Raw genomic sequence first — 19,386 nt, 5'->3', positions numbered from 1 at the left:
TGTGTTTATTGTTTTTACGTTACCTCAAAAACCGCGATTTCGATAACTCCTCCATCCTTTTATTTATCTGACGTATATAAATAAAATACAATTACACGCTAAAGAACTATCCAAACAGCGATACGTTTGGCTTCTTCGAGTCAATAACAGAAACTGAACTATACAGCTTATATTCGTTTCACAGCATTCTCGAACGTTCCTGAAGTACAAACCAATTCAAAGAACGACCTGTTTCCCCACAACTCGAATTCCACGGAACTGGCCTTCGCAGAATCGAGAATGGTTGCATTAGAGCAGCGCGCGTTTTATTGCTGATTTAGGACTATGTCAGGTGTCTGTACATAATTTATATAGAGTACTTTCAAGCAGAAATACCTTTCTAAGGTGTCAGTAAATAGATCCTGATAGAATGCACTCAATTATTTTTACGTATAACGCACTTATACGCACCAATTTGCGTACGGGTACCCGGGTACCCTGGGCGGCAGACAGTGTGATTTTTTTTGGGTGGCAACACAAAAGAAAACGTTGGAGACGCTGACTACAGTATTATACATTGCAATAAAGTATGTGTACAGGGTGGCGCACGAATCGTGCTAAAAAACAAACCGCATTAACTTTTTTTAATGAATGCATTACATTTTTTTTATGGTGTAAAAAATTTCATTTTATTTTGTATAATTAATTATTTTAAAAATTATGGACCGTAAATGACTTCATGCTCAACGACGTACTTGTATATGTGACACCTCATTAGAAAATTATTCAATACGGCCTGAAGGGTTGATTCCGGTATTGTAAGCTCAATATTAGCGAGAAACTTTTTTGGGTGAACATTATTTTTACCGCCAGGACTTTTACTGAAATACTTAAAAAACTAATCTTTTGTTCTTTGATGGCGGGAACGCCCTTAACTTCATTAATTAGATCTGCCGCAACTTAATTTAAATTAACTTTTTCTCCTTCTAATAAAAAGTTTATTTTTTGAACAGAAGGATAAATGTCAATTTGCCGCTGAGCTAGCTGTTGTAAATGTAACCTCTTGGGCAGTACTCCCGACTAAGCATGAAAAAGCTATAGAAGCGGCAGTAGCTCACATTGGACCGATACCCATATCCATTAACGCATCACCACGAACATTTCAACTATACAGGTAAGTTTCAGTTTTTTCACATATTAACCCAAAAAATGTTTCTACCTATTTTAGCAACCTGTTTAAAGAAAAGCAATTTTAAACGTAAGACTTTACTTTAAAAGATAAAGATCAAGACAGGTATCATAGGGAGCTAAAAAAATTGATATTGTCTACCTATTCGTCTTTCTATGGAATCTCTAGCTTCCAACAAAAATTAGAAAAACCCGTTAATTAGAGCTAGAACAAAAAGAAGTTTCCATACAAGCACTTGATTTTGATCGTTCAGTAATTGTGCCTTTTACAAAAATCCATGCCAAATTTTGTGAAGATATACATCTTGTAAAATCTAAAAGTTTTTCATACTTAAAACGAAGCAAGATAGATATAGTTTGTATAAATGATCAGGATGATGAGACGAGTTGAAGTCCGGGTGACTGTCTGTCTGTCCGCCCGTCCGTCCGTGCAAGCTCTAACTTGAGTAAAACTAAAGATCTCGATGAAACTTGATACACATGTTCCTTGGTGAAAAAGTAAGGCGGAGTTCGTAGATCAGCGTAATTGGACAACTTTCACGCCATTGAACGAAAACATATAAAGTGGATCGCCCTCTAATGGATTAAGTGTACATATCTCCAAGACCACTACAGCCACAATAGTCAAATTCACTTAAGACTCTCACCGACGGTGTGAAAATGGATGACACTATTAAAACAGTTTAAACCGATAAATAAATTTCAAACCCTTTGCTGATGATAGTATGTATATGTGTCAGAAATGGTATGAATTGCGTCAATACTTTCCTTAGCTCCTATATACCGAGTAAAAAAATTTTAGAACTTCCGAGTGACTTTATACCGCATACATCAGCCAAAATTTGAGTTATCTCAATAAAAATGAAGGGGCGTATTTTACTCCTAACAGTGTATTTTTGTGTCTAAAATCAGTGGCGGATTCAGAGGAAGGAAATGGGGGAGAACTTGCGAAGAGTACTAAGAGTCTCAGTGTACATTTCTCTGTTGCAATCGACGAAGATTTGAAGACGCGCTTTTCTAGAGAAGTATTGAATGGATTTCAACTAAGTTTGTTACTTCCAGAAAAAGTATGTGCTTTGAAAATCAAAGAAATGGAAAATCTTATTGGCTGCCTTTGGATTTTTGGAGAAGACGTTCTCGTTCACATTGTTTTGTATTGTAAATTTTTTCTATTCAATACATGAGCTGACTACAGTATTATACATTGCAATAAAGAAGTCACCTGCACGTTTACGATTTAAAATGTGTTGTTTTCCATTTTATATTAGAAGGTCGATTTGCATTTTTTCCGCCATGATATTAAACTGCATAAAAAATATTAAATTTAATACAATAATCTTCATGATTCATGTATATGTTAATTTACACCCAAATGCCTTTCCGAGGTCAACGATGATCAGATGCTACCACGAGGAGCGGGTGCAGATACCATTGCAGGCGCTGTTGCAGGTTCTGTTGCAATTCCAGCTCGGGGCGTTTGGGTAGGCCCGGTACGCGTCGGTAGCCGACCGAACGGTTGGCGTTATTGTCACTGGCGTATCTGCGTCCATGGTAATCTGTATCAAGGAGATTATTGATTATACTATACAAATCTGTCATACAATTCGACATAGGCAATTGTGCCACGATATGTGACATGAATCGGTCGTCGTACTGATCGACCATTTTTTTAAGTTTTTTTTTTTGTTTTTTTTTTAAATGTTGCTATTGGCATGTTGCTCGTTTTTTTTTATTTTTTTCATTTGATTAGTTTATTGTATTGCGATTATATCGGTTGATTGTTTGCGTTGGCTGTATCGCGATCATCGGAGGTTAGTAGAAAGCATAGCGGTTGGGATAGCGTTCCGTTTTGCGTACTCTTATGTGACCGTCGATTCCGTAATGTTGCTTTTCTATGCGACCAAGCCGCCATTCAGTAGAGACCAGATAATCATCATGGATGAGCACACAATCTCCAAGTTTTGGAGCTTGTTCAGGGATCTTCCAACGGTACTTTTTTGTGGAGATCCTTTATGTATTCTTCTTTCTATCGGCGGTTGGAATTATGATGGAGAATTTTCATTCTTTCCCATCGACTTAATAGGGATAACGACTCCATACTTTGCTCAAGGATGGCCAGAATGGCTGCTCCTTTGAGAAAATATCCTGGAGTTAAGGCGGTGAAATCTGACGGATCTTGCGAGAGTACTGTGTGTGGCCATGAATTGCGAACGGCTTCAATTCGACTCAACTCATCGTAAACTCTTCATAATTGAATGACAGTTAGCCGTTTGAAGTCGGATTTGAAGCTCTTTACAGCTGATTCCCATAAACTGCCCATATGAGAAGCGCTTGGGGTATAAATTTCCAATTGATATATTGGGGGCGTACTTTTGTACGATGTCAGGTGACACTTGGGTTAGGAAATCAAAAAAAAAGGTTTTTCTATGGCTCGTTGAGCTTCAATAAATGTTTTACCATTATCGCTAATGATTTTCGAATGGAAGCTACGTCGAGCAACGAAGCGATCAAATGCCGTGTTGTGGTAAAAGGCAGAGCGAAAATGCAACGGTAGGGTGGAAGTGCTGCCATAATCTGCGTTCGCAGTTTCTGCTTTTGCATAGTGCAAATCTTGCACGTGAAGATGCACTTCTTGATTTGCGGCTTAAGACGAGGGATATAATACTCCTGGCGTACCATATGTTGCATGAGGCGATATTCGGCGTGAATCATTAATATGTGGATGTAATTCAGGAATAATGTGGCAAATGGAGACCTCTCTGAAATTATTATGAGGAGCCGTTCGTTGTATGTTAGGCTTGAATTAGCAAGCCGACCATTGGCACGAAGCAGACCTTTTGTGTCTAGAAATGGGTTTAGAACTGAGAGTGAGCTCTTTTTATCTTTGTAGTGATATATCGCGGTTGAAGTAGGTGATCCCTTGACTTTGGTTTTGAGTTGCTCTATACATTTTAAAATGCAAGCAACTACTCTGAGCTCAGGAAAACGATGAAAATCGTTTAAGGATCTAGTCGTGTGTGAAAATGTGCGATTTTTCGACCTTCTGGGGCGATTATGTTGCGCGTGGGTGACCTGGGGCCAAGAATCAGGAGATTATATTAAGCATTGCATTAGGTGGTAGGGCTGGTTTTTCTAACCAGGCTAGTACAATTTCGGAATCGGACGACATATATAATTTGCATTTTGTCATGTTTAAATGCATTTGCCCCATGGATACTAATTTGGAAAGTAGTGCTACATATAGTAGCTCAAATCGTGGTAGACTTAGCGTTTTTAAAGGAGCCACTTTTGCTTTTGCTACTAATAAGTGGCTTGTGGTCGCGGTGTCACTTTGTGTGCGAGTTAAGGAACGTATTCCTTATAATTGTAAAAAACCTCAAAACAACCTTGAGTTGGAACAATTGAAATGCACTATCACTACAACAAACAATCCTAAACAAACAAGTATCACAAAAACATTGAGTTTGAATACCACAACAACCTTATCTTAAAACAAAGCAATTGTATCTAAGCAAGCAATATATATGTAAACAAACCTAAGCACTTTATATAATCTGTATCTTAACAAACTATCAACTAGTAATAAGTAAACATATTAGTTAGTATAAATGGAAGTAAGAATCATGTAATAAGTTAATCTTAAGAGTATAAATAAAGAGTACACATTTCGGTGCAGCTCAAAATATATTATTTTGACTCATTTTTACTTAATGTAAAAATTAACTTGCGCACATATGTAGATAGTAGCGCAGTATGCTTTCTCAGAGGCGTCACAGAAGCCGTGTAATTCGACTTTGTGTTCCAGAGAATAATTTACCCATCGTGGAATTTGTATTTGAGAAATTAAGATTTTCGCTTGTATCATAATTGGCTAAAGCCATCCTGCGGGGTCGAAAAGTTTTGCCACCGAAGACAAAATCTGTATTTTTGTTATGGCGGATAATGCGGATATGGACACAGTCGTGTATGAGAACTGGTCCGATATCACATTCCATTGGATGCCTTAAGTTTTTGTTGTACCTCCCTTTTCGAATATAAGGAAATTAGTGTCCAACAAATTTTCGTTTGTTACATTTTTATACTCTCGCAACAATGTTGCTAACGAGAGTATTATAGTTTTGTTCACATAACGGTTGTTTGTAAGTCCTAAAACTAAAAGAGTCAGATATAGGGTTATATATACCAAAGTGATCAGGGTGAAGAGTAAAGTTGAAATCTGGATGTCTGTCTGTCCGTCCGTCCGTCTGTCCGTCCGTCCGTGCAAGCTGTAACTTGAGTAAAAATTGAGATATCATGATGAAACTTGGTACACGTATTCCTTGGCTCCATAAGAAGGTTAAGTTCGAAGATATGCAAAATCGGCCCACTGCCACGCCCACAAAATGGCGAAAACCGAAAACCTATAAAGTGTCATAACTAAGCCATAAATAAAGATATTAAAGTGAAATTTGTAACAAAGGATCGCATTAGGGAGGGAGATATTTGGACGCAATTTTTTTGGAAAAGTGGGCACGGCCCCGCCCCCTACTAAGTTTTTTGCACATATCTCGGAAACTACTATAGCAATGTCAACCAAATTCTATAGAGTCGTCTCATTCAGACATTTCCATATACAGTTTAAAAATGGAAGAAATCGGATAATAACCACGCCCACCTCCCATACAGAGGTTATGTTGAAAATCACTAAAAGTGCGTTAACCGACTAACAAAAACAACATCAGAAACACTAAATTTTACGGAAGAAGTGGCAGAAGGAAGCTGCACCCAGCTTTTTTTAAAAATTGAAAATGGGCGTTAGCGCCGCCCACTTATGGACCAAGAACCATATCTCAGGAGCTACTAGACCGATTTCAATGCCAAAATTCTGTATATAATATTTTCTTAACACCCTGATGACATAGCACCCAGAAAATATAGGTGAAATCGGTTTTTACAACCACACCTTCTTCCAATATAAAGCTATTTTAATTCCATCTGATGCCTTCTCTGCTTATAATATATAGTACATTAGGAACCAATGATGATAGCGGAATAAAAATTTACAAAAATACGGTATTTGAAAAATATGTAAATGACGTATAATGAAATCTCGATTATCACTTTACCATGCGAGAGTATAAAATGTTCGGTGACACCCGAACTTAGCCCTTCCTTAGTTGTTTAGATTAGATTCGTATGCGTGTGGAAGAGTGTGACTACTAGACAGAATATCGTCTACATACGTGTGAGTTTTTAACACTTCAGTTGTCAGAGGAAATTCTGACTTTGTGTTTTCTGCCAATTCGTGGAGTGTTCGAATAGCTAGATATGGTGCACAGTTAACTGTTTTTAATTTGAAGTCGCGTAGTGGACTGGTGTGGAACATAATTCGATTAAAGTCTTGGTCGTCTTTATGTACGACTATTTGTCGATACCATTTTTCAACGTGCCATTGAATAAGCATTTGAATAAACGCCAATTCAATATGAGGAGCAATAAATCTAGTTGGAGGGTGGGTCCCGTATAAAGGATATCATTTAGAGAATTTCCCGAGCTAGGATTTTGAGGATACAAAGACAACTCTTTCTTTTGTTGCTTTTATACTCTGGCAACAATGTTGCTAAGGAGAGTATTATAGTTTTGTTCACATAACGGTTGTTTGTAAGTCCTAAAACTAAAAGAGTCAGATATAGGGTTATATATACCAAAGTGATCAGGGTGACGAGTAGAGTTGAAATCCGGATGTCTGTCTGTCCGTGCGTCCGTCTGTCCGTCCGTCCGTCTGTCCGTCCGTCCGTCTGTCCGTCCGTGCAAGCTGTAACTTGAGTAAAAAATGAGATATCATGATGAAACTTGGTACACTTATTCCTTGCCTCCATAAAAAGGTTAAGTTCGAAGATGGGAAAAATCGGCCCACTGCCACGCCCACAAAATGGCGGAAACATAAAACCTATAAAGTGTCATAACTAAGCCATAAATAAAGATATTAAAGTGAAATTTGGCACAAAGGATCGCATTAGGGAGGGGCATGTTTGACGTAATTTTTTTGGAAAAGCGGGTGTGGCCCCGCCCCCTATTAAGTTTTTTGTACATATCTCGGAAACTACTATAGCTATGTCAACCAAACTCTACAGAGTCGTTTTCTTCAGGCATTACCATATACAGTTCAAAAATGGAAGAAATCGGATAATAACCACGCCCACCTCCCATACACCTCCCGACTAACAAAAAACGTCAGAAACACTAAATTTTACATAAGAAATGGCAGAAGAAAGCTGCACCCAGACTTTTTTTAAAAATTGAAAATGGGCGTGGCCTCGCCCACTTATGGACCAAAAACCATATCTCAGGAACTACTTCACCGATTTCAATGAAATTCGGTATATAATATTTTCTTAACACCCTGATGACATGTACGAAATACGGGTGAAATCGGTTCACAACCACGCCTTCTTCCAATATAACGCTATTTTGAATTCCATCTGATGCCTTTTCTGTATAATACGAGTATATACACACATTAGGAACCAATTATGATAGCGGAATAAAACTTTACAAAAATACGGTATTTGAAAAATACGTAAATGACGTATAATGAAATCTCGATTATCACTTTATCATGGGGGAGTATAAAATGTTCGGTGACACCCGAACTTAGCCCTTCCTTACTTGTTTTGCCTGGCTTTACTACAGCATGATGTGGCAAGAAAAAGGAGTAGTATTGGTCGTTGACAATTTTTTCCCCTGGATTTACTTCCTCCATGTGGTCTAAATGGAGGTATTCTTCTAACACACCATCATATTCAAGGGAAATGAAGGTAATGGATTGTGGGGATTGAAGTTTGATAAGTTCTTTACTTGTTTTCTTTCGAATTTTGGGCAAGTTTATTAATATCGTTATTTGCTTATCTAGTAATATTCGTTTGTTTTCGTATCTTGACTTCAGGTCTTCTCAAGACAAATTGAAATTATCGTCATTAAGAGCGAACTGTTTTACCATTGCGCTTGCTTGACCTTTAGATTTGTATCAGAGGCGAAACAATTTTTGGGCTTGCGATAATTTAAAAAATGTCCCGGAAGGACGGCCATTGTTCATTACCTCCAACATTTCTGTGTCGCATGCTGGAACTTTAAGGTGAATGTCTGAACTTGCCTCTTGGGTTTATCTTTGTGGCAGCTCTACTCCCGGTTGTGGAGTAGGTGCAATTGATTTTATTAATTTTAATTGATCAGAGATCATGGCTTTTGTCTCTTCGTAATTTTCGTATTTTCGTAAGCCGAGGATTTAAAATATTCAGATAGATCTGAGTCGTCAGATGGCATCATATACCGCTTGGAGACGTGTACAGAAATTGTCAAGATTTTCATTTTTGATTTATAATACCGATTGTCCTGAATCGATGAAGATGAAACCATGATTCTGGCTAAGGCCGCATTTACACGGGCAGCTTTTTCGCACACTTTTCTCAATTTGTAACTGAGTCTCGCGTCTATTAATACACCAATGTGCTTTAGTGCTGATTGTGTTGTAATGCTGTGTCCGTCAATATTTATGGGAGCTTCTTAGTTGCGTCAAATGTTGAGCGTTTTTTGCGGAAGCCGTATTGGTTTTTGGATAGACTGCAGACCTCACCTTCTAAGTGACTTTCTAGTACAGATAATCCTCTCCAGCATTTTGCCCATTGTGTCGATCATGCATAGTGGGCGATAAAAACTCTGTTCCTCTGCTTTGTTTGCCTTCTGTAAAAGCACTAGATGCTGCATTTTCCATATTTTGGGGAAAATCCCTTCCCATAGACATCGTATTAACAGCTCCACAAGTGGTTTTGCGTTGTATTTCGCTGCGAGATTCAGGGCCCTATTCGAGATTTCATCCAGGACTGGTGCTTTAGAATTACCAAACCTTCGTAATCCCTTACTTGTAGTGCATCTGTGGGCTCTGCTTTTTCAAGAAGTAAACTTCTACCACATTCCTAAGCAACGCGGGCCGGTGCTTGTCCCTTGTCCGATCCTATCTTTCCCATTACTATTTTATACGCCTCGCGCCAGGGGTTTTCGTCTACTTTGTGTCATAGCATTTTGAAGCAAGACGTTTCTCTCACCTTTATCGCTTTTTTGAGGTCACTGCGCTTTTTCTTTAAGATTTCTCTCAGTCTTATATCTATTCTACCTTGAAATCGGCACCTCGCTTTATGACATCCGTTTCTTAGTAAATCGATTTCTTTGCTCCACCAGTATACCGGCTTTTTTTGGGCTGTTTGCTTCCTTCTGACCATGGCCGCATCGCAGGCTTTGGAAATATGTTCCATCAGCAGTTTGGTCAGATTACATACGTCAATCCTTCCTTAGTTTTTCGTCCAGCATAAATTGGAAAAGTTTCTTGTCAAGCCTTTCAATCTTCCACCCTTTGGACTGCATTTTTTGGCGACAGGCGGTTCTGCATAATCCTTGTGTGTGTTTACAGATGTTTATCAATATAGCCAGATGGTCACTCTGTGTATATACATACATACATATATCACACACCCGCCAATAATGAAGCCACGCCATTCTTTTCTAAAGTGTTCTTTGTTCCTGTGTTCAGCAGCGTCGGGCACAGCGAAGGCTTTAAGCAGTTCGAAGTAATAGAGTACCATCCCCTAAAACATCATTAATCTCACGAAACGTTTCTCTAGCGGATTTGCTTTTAACGAAGGAAAACTTTAAAATTTCGCGAATTTCGGCGTTAGTGAACTCCATGTTTACTCGTCTATAATTGTTGAACGCAATATTCAAACTTATCATACATGGCGTCGTTTTGTGGGTTATGTCAAGACCTTTCAAAGATGTATAGTATTGCCAGATACGAGCTCTGTAGTGCTTTATACATAGCCGCAAAATTCAAAATACAAAAAGGCGGAGATATTTGACAACCTAATATTTTCGCTCTGGCGTAATAGGCCCGTTTAACTAGTGGTTTATTTTGGAACGTTTTGTCTCCAAATGCCCATATTGCTACCTTCTTTGGTGTATCTGAGATCCACTTGTCAGTTCTTTTGTTTTTGTATGGCTCACATATTACTGCTACGTCAATATTATTTTCGTATATCGTTTGGGTCCTGGCCCGCCACACACCTTCTCTACATGCCCATATTCCAGGCACCTAAGGAACTTCTTCAATTGAGTCCTACGCTGGACCGTGACCCAGTCTTGCTCCGTTATTGATTTCGGTGTAGCATCTTTAGGATTGTTTTCTCTTTCCTCGCTAGTCAGGTCAACTACCGTTTTTATCGTTAACTCCTCATGGGAGGCTTTGGTTTCCCATCTGCTAGCTATCACGTGGTCTTTTGGGTGTTATTTCAACAACCTGTGGCTGACTTGACACATTACGATTCAATTTACCCTGTCGGGTGTGTTCATCTCTAGCGCATGCGTGCAGCTTCGCGATTGACTTATGCAATTCCCGTATGGAATTGTTGATGGAGCGCTGTGGCGGTCGCATCATATCGGCTAATTTCTGGATCATTTCTCCTAGCTCACACATATGATCTCGCTTGCCTAGTCTTCCCGTTAGTGAGGGCGTATTTTCCTGCAGCGCCGATGGTGAGGTTTTGGCTAGCACAGGTCTATCCAACGATAGCACTTTTACTGGCGATCTGACCAATCGCGAAGCCTTCTTAAAGGGATCCATCTCCGCGTACGCGTCGTTTTTGTTGCTGCTTTTGTTGTTGTCATTATATATTTATATATATGTATATTGGTAGAGCCAATGCCCAGGGTGACTGAAGCACTTTCGCGTAGTACTTCTTTTTGCGTTGGCGGCCTTCGGCCGCACTTGAAAAAAATTACCCTGGTCGAACCAATACCCGGAGTAAGCTAAGTATTTTATTATTTTATTACGTAATTTATATCGAAATAGAGAAATTTCAGCTAATTACTCATAGTTGTTTATTATCATATGGCAGCGCTCCATTTCCGTATAATTGTTAGCACATAAATGATGCTCACTACGAGTGTAAAAAGTAAATTTTAAAATATTGATTTCTTGCTTATAAAACCTGCAAAAAGTGTAATTTGCGAATTTGTTTAAATGTTTACAGTTTAATTAAATGAATTTGAAGTGAAAAATGTGCTAAAGTGTGTTAAATGTAATAAAATAGCCTGTTAAAATGTTCGAGTTTTGGGAATTTTTAAACTTTAAAGTCGAATATCTCGTAAACGAAGAGTTTGCGGTTCCTATATTTTTTAATCAGGAGGACTTCCGCTTTCCATCGGTACCTTTAGATCGCGGCGCCAAAGAAATCGGATTTGTGCCAAATTATTAATATATTGTATTTAAATTATAACGTTTTCTTTTTATTACGTAAAAATACTTACCCGAATTATAATACACACACCCTAATCTATTACTATTAGTTAACTAAATGAATTATGCTCACCTCTTTTTGTACATACGTATGTATATACTTACATTCCAGCTATTTCGGTACAGGTAATTGGTTCATTTCTAAGTTAATACAGTCCAAAAATATTGAATAAGTGAAATCACGCATCAAAAAAAATTTTCTTTTTCAAAAACCCTTGAGAATTTTAATGGCGCCAGAACTAGTGCGTGACTAAAAAATTTTAAGTAATTATATACAGTATAAATAGTAATAAAAGTGCAAAAATTCTTTTCGCAAGTAATTGCCTAAGTTACACTTTTCGGTTGTCGGTGTTCACGGTTTAGTGACAGTGATAAAAATAAAAACCACAAATTATACAAAACAAAATCTTATAATAAATTATAAGAAAGGATTAAAAATCCGTACATACATATATACATATACATATACAAGTATGTGAATTCAAAGTGCCGCAAGTTTAAGGAACCGGTAAAAGCTAAAGTGCCGGTACAAACAAAAACCGTTTCCGTTGCTGCCGTTACTTATATACACATGTAGCAGCCACACATGGACAGAAAAAAATCAGCTTTAGTTGCTGCGAACACAAAGCAGCCAATTTGTCAAAACTGCAAGTCTAGGGAACACCCTTTAACTGCCTGCCTCACTTTTAAGGCACTTTCGGTACAACAGAGGTTCGAGTTTGTGAAATCGATGCCCTTATACATAAATTGTTTTCGTAAGGGGCACACCGTGTCCAAGTGTAGAGTGGATCGATGTCGCGTATGTAATCGATCACATCACATGTTGTTGAACCAGTATCCCGTTTCCTTCCCTGCTACACCTCATCCACAACCATTCACCACACATGTTATGCATACAACAAGTATACCGGATCGGGTAATGTTGGCGACTGCAGTTATTCAAGTGAGGACCAGTTAGGAAAATGAAGAAAAACTGAATGCGAGAGCGTTGCTGGACTCAGGCTCCCAAATTAACTTTATGACGGAGGACTTGGCACAGAAGTTGCGGATTCGACGCCAATACAAAACGTTAAGGATAATAGGAATTGGGTCGCGGGTAAATAATTACGAATTTTCGGCGGAATTTTGGATATTGCGTTGTTTTACGGCTAATCATTCAGACCATAACATTAATGTTAATGACCGGAAAATTGCGCCCAATATTGAATTGGTGGATCCAGAATTCGATAAATCAAAAAATGCTATCTCATTGGATGCAGAAACATTTTTCTATCTGTTAGCGGTTGGTCAAATTAAAAACGGTCCTAATCAACCAACGCTACAGAAAACCCTTTTAGGGGATGTCAGCAATCTAAGTCCTCCTCCTTCTACAACTACCAAATTATGCAAATCGGAAGATTACTTAACGTCAATAAACTCGGTGCCCCAAAATTTGGGCTTTAGAATTATTGCCTTTAGAAACAAATGACATCAAATTCACACCAGAGCAAAAAGAGTGTAGAATTTTGTTTGTGGATACAAGTCAAGTATTGCCTTCAGGACGGCTTCAAGTCAAAATGCCCTTTAACGTTGACCGTACGTTAATCAGTCACTCTTATGAAACCGCAGTTCGGCGGTTTCAGGCCCTGGAGAGAAGAACCCTGAAAGGTCCAGAACTTCGTAAAATGTATCTGAACTTTATGAATGAATACAGAGTACTGAGTCACATGAGCCTAAAGAACAATAAGAAAATAACAATCTCAAATTTCAAATGAACTTTTGATGGTAAGCCCAACCATCCACGAAGAGTTGTACTCAACTCTTCTTCGATTTCGTTTACACAAGTACCATTAACGGCAGACATTACTAAAATGTACCGCCAAATAATGCTACACGAAGAAGACATAAATTGTCGGCTTATTGTGTGAGAGCATCCCTCAGAGCATACGTAAATTTTTCGACTTAATACTGTCACTTACGGCACTGCGCCTGCACCATTTCTCGCAACACGGTGTTCACAAATGCTTTGTGATGCTAATACAACTAAATATCCACTCGGTTCATTGGCCATTAAAAGAAACTTTTATGTCGATGACTTATTGACAGGATCTTAAACTTTTGAGTTTATAGATCTTATAAGAAGTGAAGTAATTAAAATATTAAACTCGGCCGGATTCACCTTAACAAAGTGGTTTTCGAACCTCCCTATATTTTTTGATAGTGATTGCAATGAAAAGTCATTAAGCTTCAATAACAAAAATTCAGCCAAAACACTAGGAGTCCATTGGTTGCCGAAAGAGGATTTGTTTTGGATGCCATCTTTAATGATCTGCAAGCCACTAAATGAAATATATTGTCAGTCCCCGCTAGTCTTTTTGATCTTCTTGGATTATTAGCCCCACTAGTTACCAAAGCAAACATTTTATTGCAAGAGCGCTGGATTCAAAAACTAGACTGGGATGAGTCGATTCCATTGCGCCTCGACACTAGCTGGCAGAATTTCATTTCAAAGCCAACCTACTGCAGCTCTCATCAATTAGCATTCCTCGGTATGTAAACCTAGAGTTGACTCCTGTATGCCAAAGCCATGGCTTCTCCGACGCTTCAATAAGAGCGTACGGATGCTGCATATACATACGATGCCAATCTGCTAGTGGTGTCTAATGTACGCTGCTTACTGCAAAGTCTAGAGTGGCTCCGCTGAAGACCAAGTCTCTTCCGCGTCTCGAGCTCTCGGCTGAACACCTTCTTGCCAAATTATGGTCACGAATTGCGCCAATGTTGAATCGACAATTTGAAAAAATTATATTTGGACAGACTCTGAAATCGTATTGTATTGGGTAAAAACGTTTCCATCTTCATTACAAACCTTTGTTGCAAATAGAGTGTCTGAAATCCAAGAATTGACTTACAATATAAATTGGCGACATGTGCCAACGAAACAAAATCCTGCGGATCAAGTGTCTCGGGGTTGCAACGTGGATGAATTGAATAATTCAATATGGTTTGGCGGTCCACAGTTCCTCCTAGAAGACCCTGTTTTATGGCCAATAAACACTCACTTCCAGCTAGCTCTCCCCAGACGATGAAGCATTAGAGAAGAAGAAAAATACTTTCGCACTAGCCATAAATGTGAAAGATAACACTATAATGGACCTGATCGCAAAATTCTCTTTTCATCAAAAGTTGCTTCGTGTGTTCGCATATTTATTAAGGTGGATCAAACGACCAAAAATGCCTACTGTGGGAAGGGCTCTGACTGCAGACGAATTAAACGTGAGTTTTTTGAAAATTGTCCGGGCGATTTAACATTCTGAGTGTGCGAGTGAAATCCGAAAACTGTCAAAAGGCACAACGCTACCCGCTAACTTGCAAAACCTCAACCCTTTCTTTTATGAGTACTCGGATATGTCGCTTTCATTTTATTTAATCCGAGTAGGAGGTCTCTTATTAAATGCACCTCTCCCATACGATGCCAAATTCCCATTATTGCTAAATAAATATACGCCTTTCGTTATCACTTATTTATGGTTCCTACACTTTCGTATCACCACTCTGAGGCAAAAGCGTTGGATGCGCTTCTTCGAAAACTCATATGACTAATTAATACCAGGGAAGGTTGTGGTAGAATCGTATGAAATTGTACACACTGCTTTCATTACAAGCCGAAGTTGCAAACCCAAATAATGGGAAATTTGCCAGTTGGAAGATTTCGAGCGCTAGGACCTTTTCTGATATGTGGCGTTGATTTTTGTGGTTCCATATATACAACTTTAAAAATACGTGGTCGATCACCCGTAAAAACTTATGTAGTATACCAGTTTTCGTTTGCACTTCTAAAGCAGTACATTTAAAACTAGTGACGGACCTATCTACTAATACTTTCATTTTCGCCCTAAAAAGGTTCATTAAACGCCGAGGGATACTACAGAAAATATTCAGCGACAACGCAGCCAACTTCGTCGGCGCCAACCGCAAGCTGCGCGAGCTGAAGGAGGCTTTTCTAGCGCAAGCCTCACAACTAATGGGACTCGCCGCCGAAGAAGGATTCAGCTTTGGCTGTATACAACCCAGAGCGCCACACTTCGGCGGATCATGGGAGGCGGGGTGAAGTCCGCAATTATCTGGTCATTCGCGCGTTCGGCGACGCTCTACTCGCGGCGGAAGAGCTCTCAACACTGCTCGCCGAAGTAGAGGCCATTTTTAATTCGCGTCCCTTAGCACCATTGAGCCAGGACCCACCACGGAGAAGCGCTAACTCCAGCGCAATTTTCGGTTGTCTTTTGCGTGCACTGCCACCAGCACTAGTGCCAACGGACCCAATTCGCTGCTGCGAGATATGGCAAATTGTTTGCTGTCTCAAGCAAGCGTTTTGGCAACGGTGGTTCAAAATATATCTGACGGGCCTTCAAGAGCGCAACAAATGGCTGCACATCAACTGCGACCTGCATCCCCTCGTTCACGAAGAGGACCGCAGCAGTGGGTGCTAAGACGAGTCGTCGCAACCGCAGGAGAACAAGACGGCAGGGTACGAGTGGTGGACGTGGCAACCAAGGCGGGCACAATTAAAGCTCCCATTCATAAGCTCGCATTACTGCCCATGGATGTTAAAGGATTGTGGGCACACAGACAAGACGTATCACATCTGGCAGCACTGTTTGTCAGTTATTCTATTATTTCATTCTCTTTATATTCTTCTTGGAAATTTACAGTTTCAACTGAATTCTAAGCTTTTAGTTTTAAGAAGCGTCACTCTTTTGATAGACGCCATCAAGTGAAGAAGTCTTTTGAGTTATCTTAATAAATAATCTGTAGTCCAGATGGCCGGTGTTGCGTCAAGCGACTTATGTCCAAAACTGAAACAAAAAACATTAAAAAAAATTAAAAGAATTTTTAAAATATTATAATGGGTTGTCAAAGAAGTCTTGTGGTATTTTTATAGAATTTTATTTTTTTTTTATTGAAATTTAAATGAATTTTCGATGACTCATGCCCAGCTCTTGACCGATGCTACGGCTGCTACTATGCCGGTCTCTTTCGACCAATTCAGCGATTTTATCGCAATTTTCGACAACAGGCCTTCCGGAGCGTGGCGCATCTTCGACCACCTCTACACCAGAACGAAAACGTTGAAACCATCGTTGTGCGGTGGAAATGGAAACTGTATCGGGTCCATAAACTGCACAAATTTTATTGGCGGCTTGAGATGCATTTTGCCTTTATCGTAGTGGTACTGTAAAATATGCCGTATTTTCTCTTCATTTTGCTCCATATTTGCGACGCTATAACTCACGAACGACTTAAAAGAAACGACAATCAAACACGTGTTAGCGCGTGAAATGAGCTTTCCAAAAAGGTATAGCATGACCCGATGCGACGAATAAAACTAGAACTATGCGCTTTCAGCGCCAACTAGCGAAAATACCGCAAGAGTTTTTAGAAAACCTATTATTTAAATTATAAAGTTTTCTTTTTATACCCTGAACAAGCTATATTAAGTTTGTCACGAAGTTTGCAACACACAGAACGAAGTGTCGGAGACCCCATAAACTATATAAGTCCATATATGTAAGGTGGCAACGCTTGTCAATAGAGGACAGCCGGGCAGGAAGAGGTGAGGAAGAGGGAACGCAAAGAACCGACAGCGGCACAGTGTGAATTTGGCTTTCAAAGACTGAGGTTCAACGTTTTATAACTTAATTTCTTTTTGTATCAACATTTATGTATTTAAACTCATTTGTAATAATAAACTTTGGTCCTATTTGACCTTACATGGGGGCTCAACCGAAGAGCAAACACGGAGCGCGGAATGTTGCATTCAAATAAAAGCCGAGTAAATTCACAGCAGCCAAAAAAACGCAGAAGAACGGAGCAGAGAATTCGAAGAACGAAGCGGTTGCTGTCGAAGTAAGCAGCGAAAGCCAAGCAGAGCACAGCAGTGAGAACAGAGCAGCAGTCAACGAAGTTGAGTTATTCGAACAAAAGCAGAGCAACGTAGAGTTTGACGAAGAAGGAGAGAAGAAAAAAGAAGAAGCAAGAAACATGGCCGGTGGTAACGACGTTGGAGAATTATACAAATTATTTGTGGAAACATTGAAGCAGAGTGACACAAACAAAAATAATGTGTCAATCGAGGCGTTCACGAAAATTATACCGTGTTTTGATGGGGAATCTACTCCAATTAGACAGTGGATTGCTAATTTCGACGAAAATGCTGAGGCTTATGATTTGACACCCAAGCAAAAGTATGTCAACGCACGTAACAAAATGAAAGGCACGGCAGCATTGTTTTTAGAAACTGTTACAGTATCCAGCTATGAGTCATTGTGTATTGCATTACTGGAGGAGTTCGAGAAAACACCAAGCAGCGTGGAGGTACATAAACAGCTAAGGCAACGACGAAAACTTGCATCAGAGAAATTTCATGAGTACGTTCTTCAGATGCGTAAAATAGCAGCGGTAGGTAATGTAGAAGAGGAATCAGTGATTTCGTACATAGCTGATGGTGTCGAAGTGCGAAATGATCTAAAATATCCCTTATATAGCGCACGAAGTCATAAAGAATTAATCAAAGCATATGAATTGATCGGAGCCGTTGGTTGCTCTAACGAAACAAGTAAACGTCGATTTGCAGCAGGTGGTCGTGAGCAAATTGAAACAGATAAGAGTGGCAGCAACGTACAGCGTAAGAATCAGCATTGTTTTAATTGTGGTTCAACACAACACAAAAGGGTCGATTGCAAACAAGACACAAAGTGTTTTAAATGTAATGGCACGGGTCATATGGCTAAAGAGTGTCCTGAGTATAGGCGTAACATCAACATTGTATTTAACAAAGAGCGAATGAAGCAGTTGACAGTTTTATAACGAAAACTTGTGCTGTTTGGTAGACACTGGTGCAGACGTGTCGTTAATACGTATGGGTGTGTATGAGCAAAGATTTAGCACATGTAAATTGCAAAAAAGTTTCGCTACACTATATGGTTTAGGCAACGTTACCGCAGATGTGGTGGGTGAATTTGTAGCGCAAGTCATAGTCGACGGGTTATGTACGCAGCACACCTTTTTAGTAATAACAGATAGTAAAATCAATATAGACGTAATCATTGGGTACGATTTTTTAAAAAAAATTGTTGTAACAATGGACGGCAATGGGTATTGCTTTCGTCAGATTGAAGATAACACAAGTGCTTGTAATGTTTATTTTGTGAGTAGCAACAATGAAGTAGATGTCAAACCTAAATTCAAGAAGGTTGTCGAACAGTTAATTGAAAACTATAAGCCGAGTTTTATTCAGTTGAACTGTCCAATTAAGCTGAATATTGTTCCAAAAAAATAATGATATCGTCTTTCGTGAGTCTCCTACTCGTTTGTCAATAGCGGAAAGAAAATTTGTAAAGGAACAAGTAGATGAATGGTTGCAGAAAGGCATTATACGTGAGTCGTGCTCAGAGGTCGCTAGCAAGGTGGTATTGGCGAAGAAAAAAGATGGTCGCTACAGATTATGCGTAGACTTTCGTAAACTAAATACAATGGTGTTAGAAGATAGGTTTCCAGTACCAATTGTTGAAGAAGTACTTGAAAAAATGCAAGCCGCAAAATATTTTACCGTCATGGACCTTTCAAATGGTTTCTTCCACGTCGAAGTCGAAGAACGTTGTCGAAAATATACAGCGTTTGTAACGAAAGAAGGACTCTATGAATTTAACAGAGCTCCATTTGGTTTTTGCAACTCTCCCGCCGTTTTTGTACGCTACGTTAACTATATTTTCCAAAAATTAATAAACGAAGGTATAATGGAAATGTATGTAGATGACATCGTAATTTTTGGGTGTACAGAAGAACAATGTTTAAGCAATATGCAACGGGTTTTACAACAAGCGCAGCAGTATGGGCTAGAAATTAAGTGGACAAAG

The 19,386-nt window shown here is 39.2% G+C and overlaps 1 protein-coding gene across 2 annotated transcripts in view; it reads left to right on the top strand.

The window, feature by feature from the left end:
• Positions 1 to 19,386, top strand: part of LOC120779501 (procathepsin L-like) — a 227,552-nt gene that overhangs the window by 44,712 nt on the left and 163,454 nt on the right. For both annotated transcript variants that reach the window (XM_040111795.1, XM_040111794.1), the window contains exon 3: positions 993 to 1,153. In XM_040111795.1, coding sequence (XP_039967729.1) covers positions 993 to 1,153 — 161 coding nt within the window. The remainder of the gene's footprint in view (positions 1 to 992; positions 1,154 to 19,386) is intronic.

This window comes from Bactrocera tryoni, unplaced genomic scaffold (assembly GCF_016617805.1).
Source record: "Bactrocera tryoni isolate S06 unplaced genomic scaffold, CSIRO_BtryS06_freeze2 scaffold_11, whole genome shotgun sequence".
Lineage (NCBI taxonomy): Eukaryota > Metazoa > Arthropoda > Insecta > Diptera > Tephritidae > Bactrocera > Bactrocera tryoni.
This window is presented reverse-complemented; position numbering and strand designations above follow the sequence as displayed.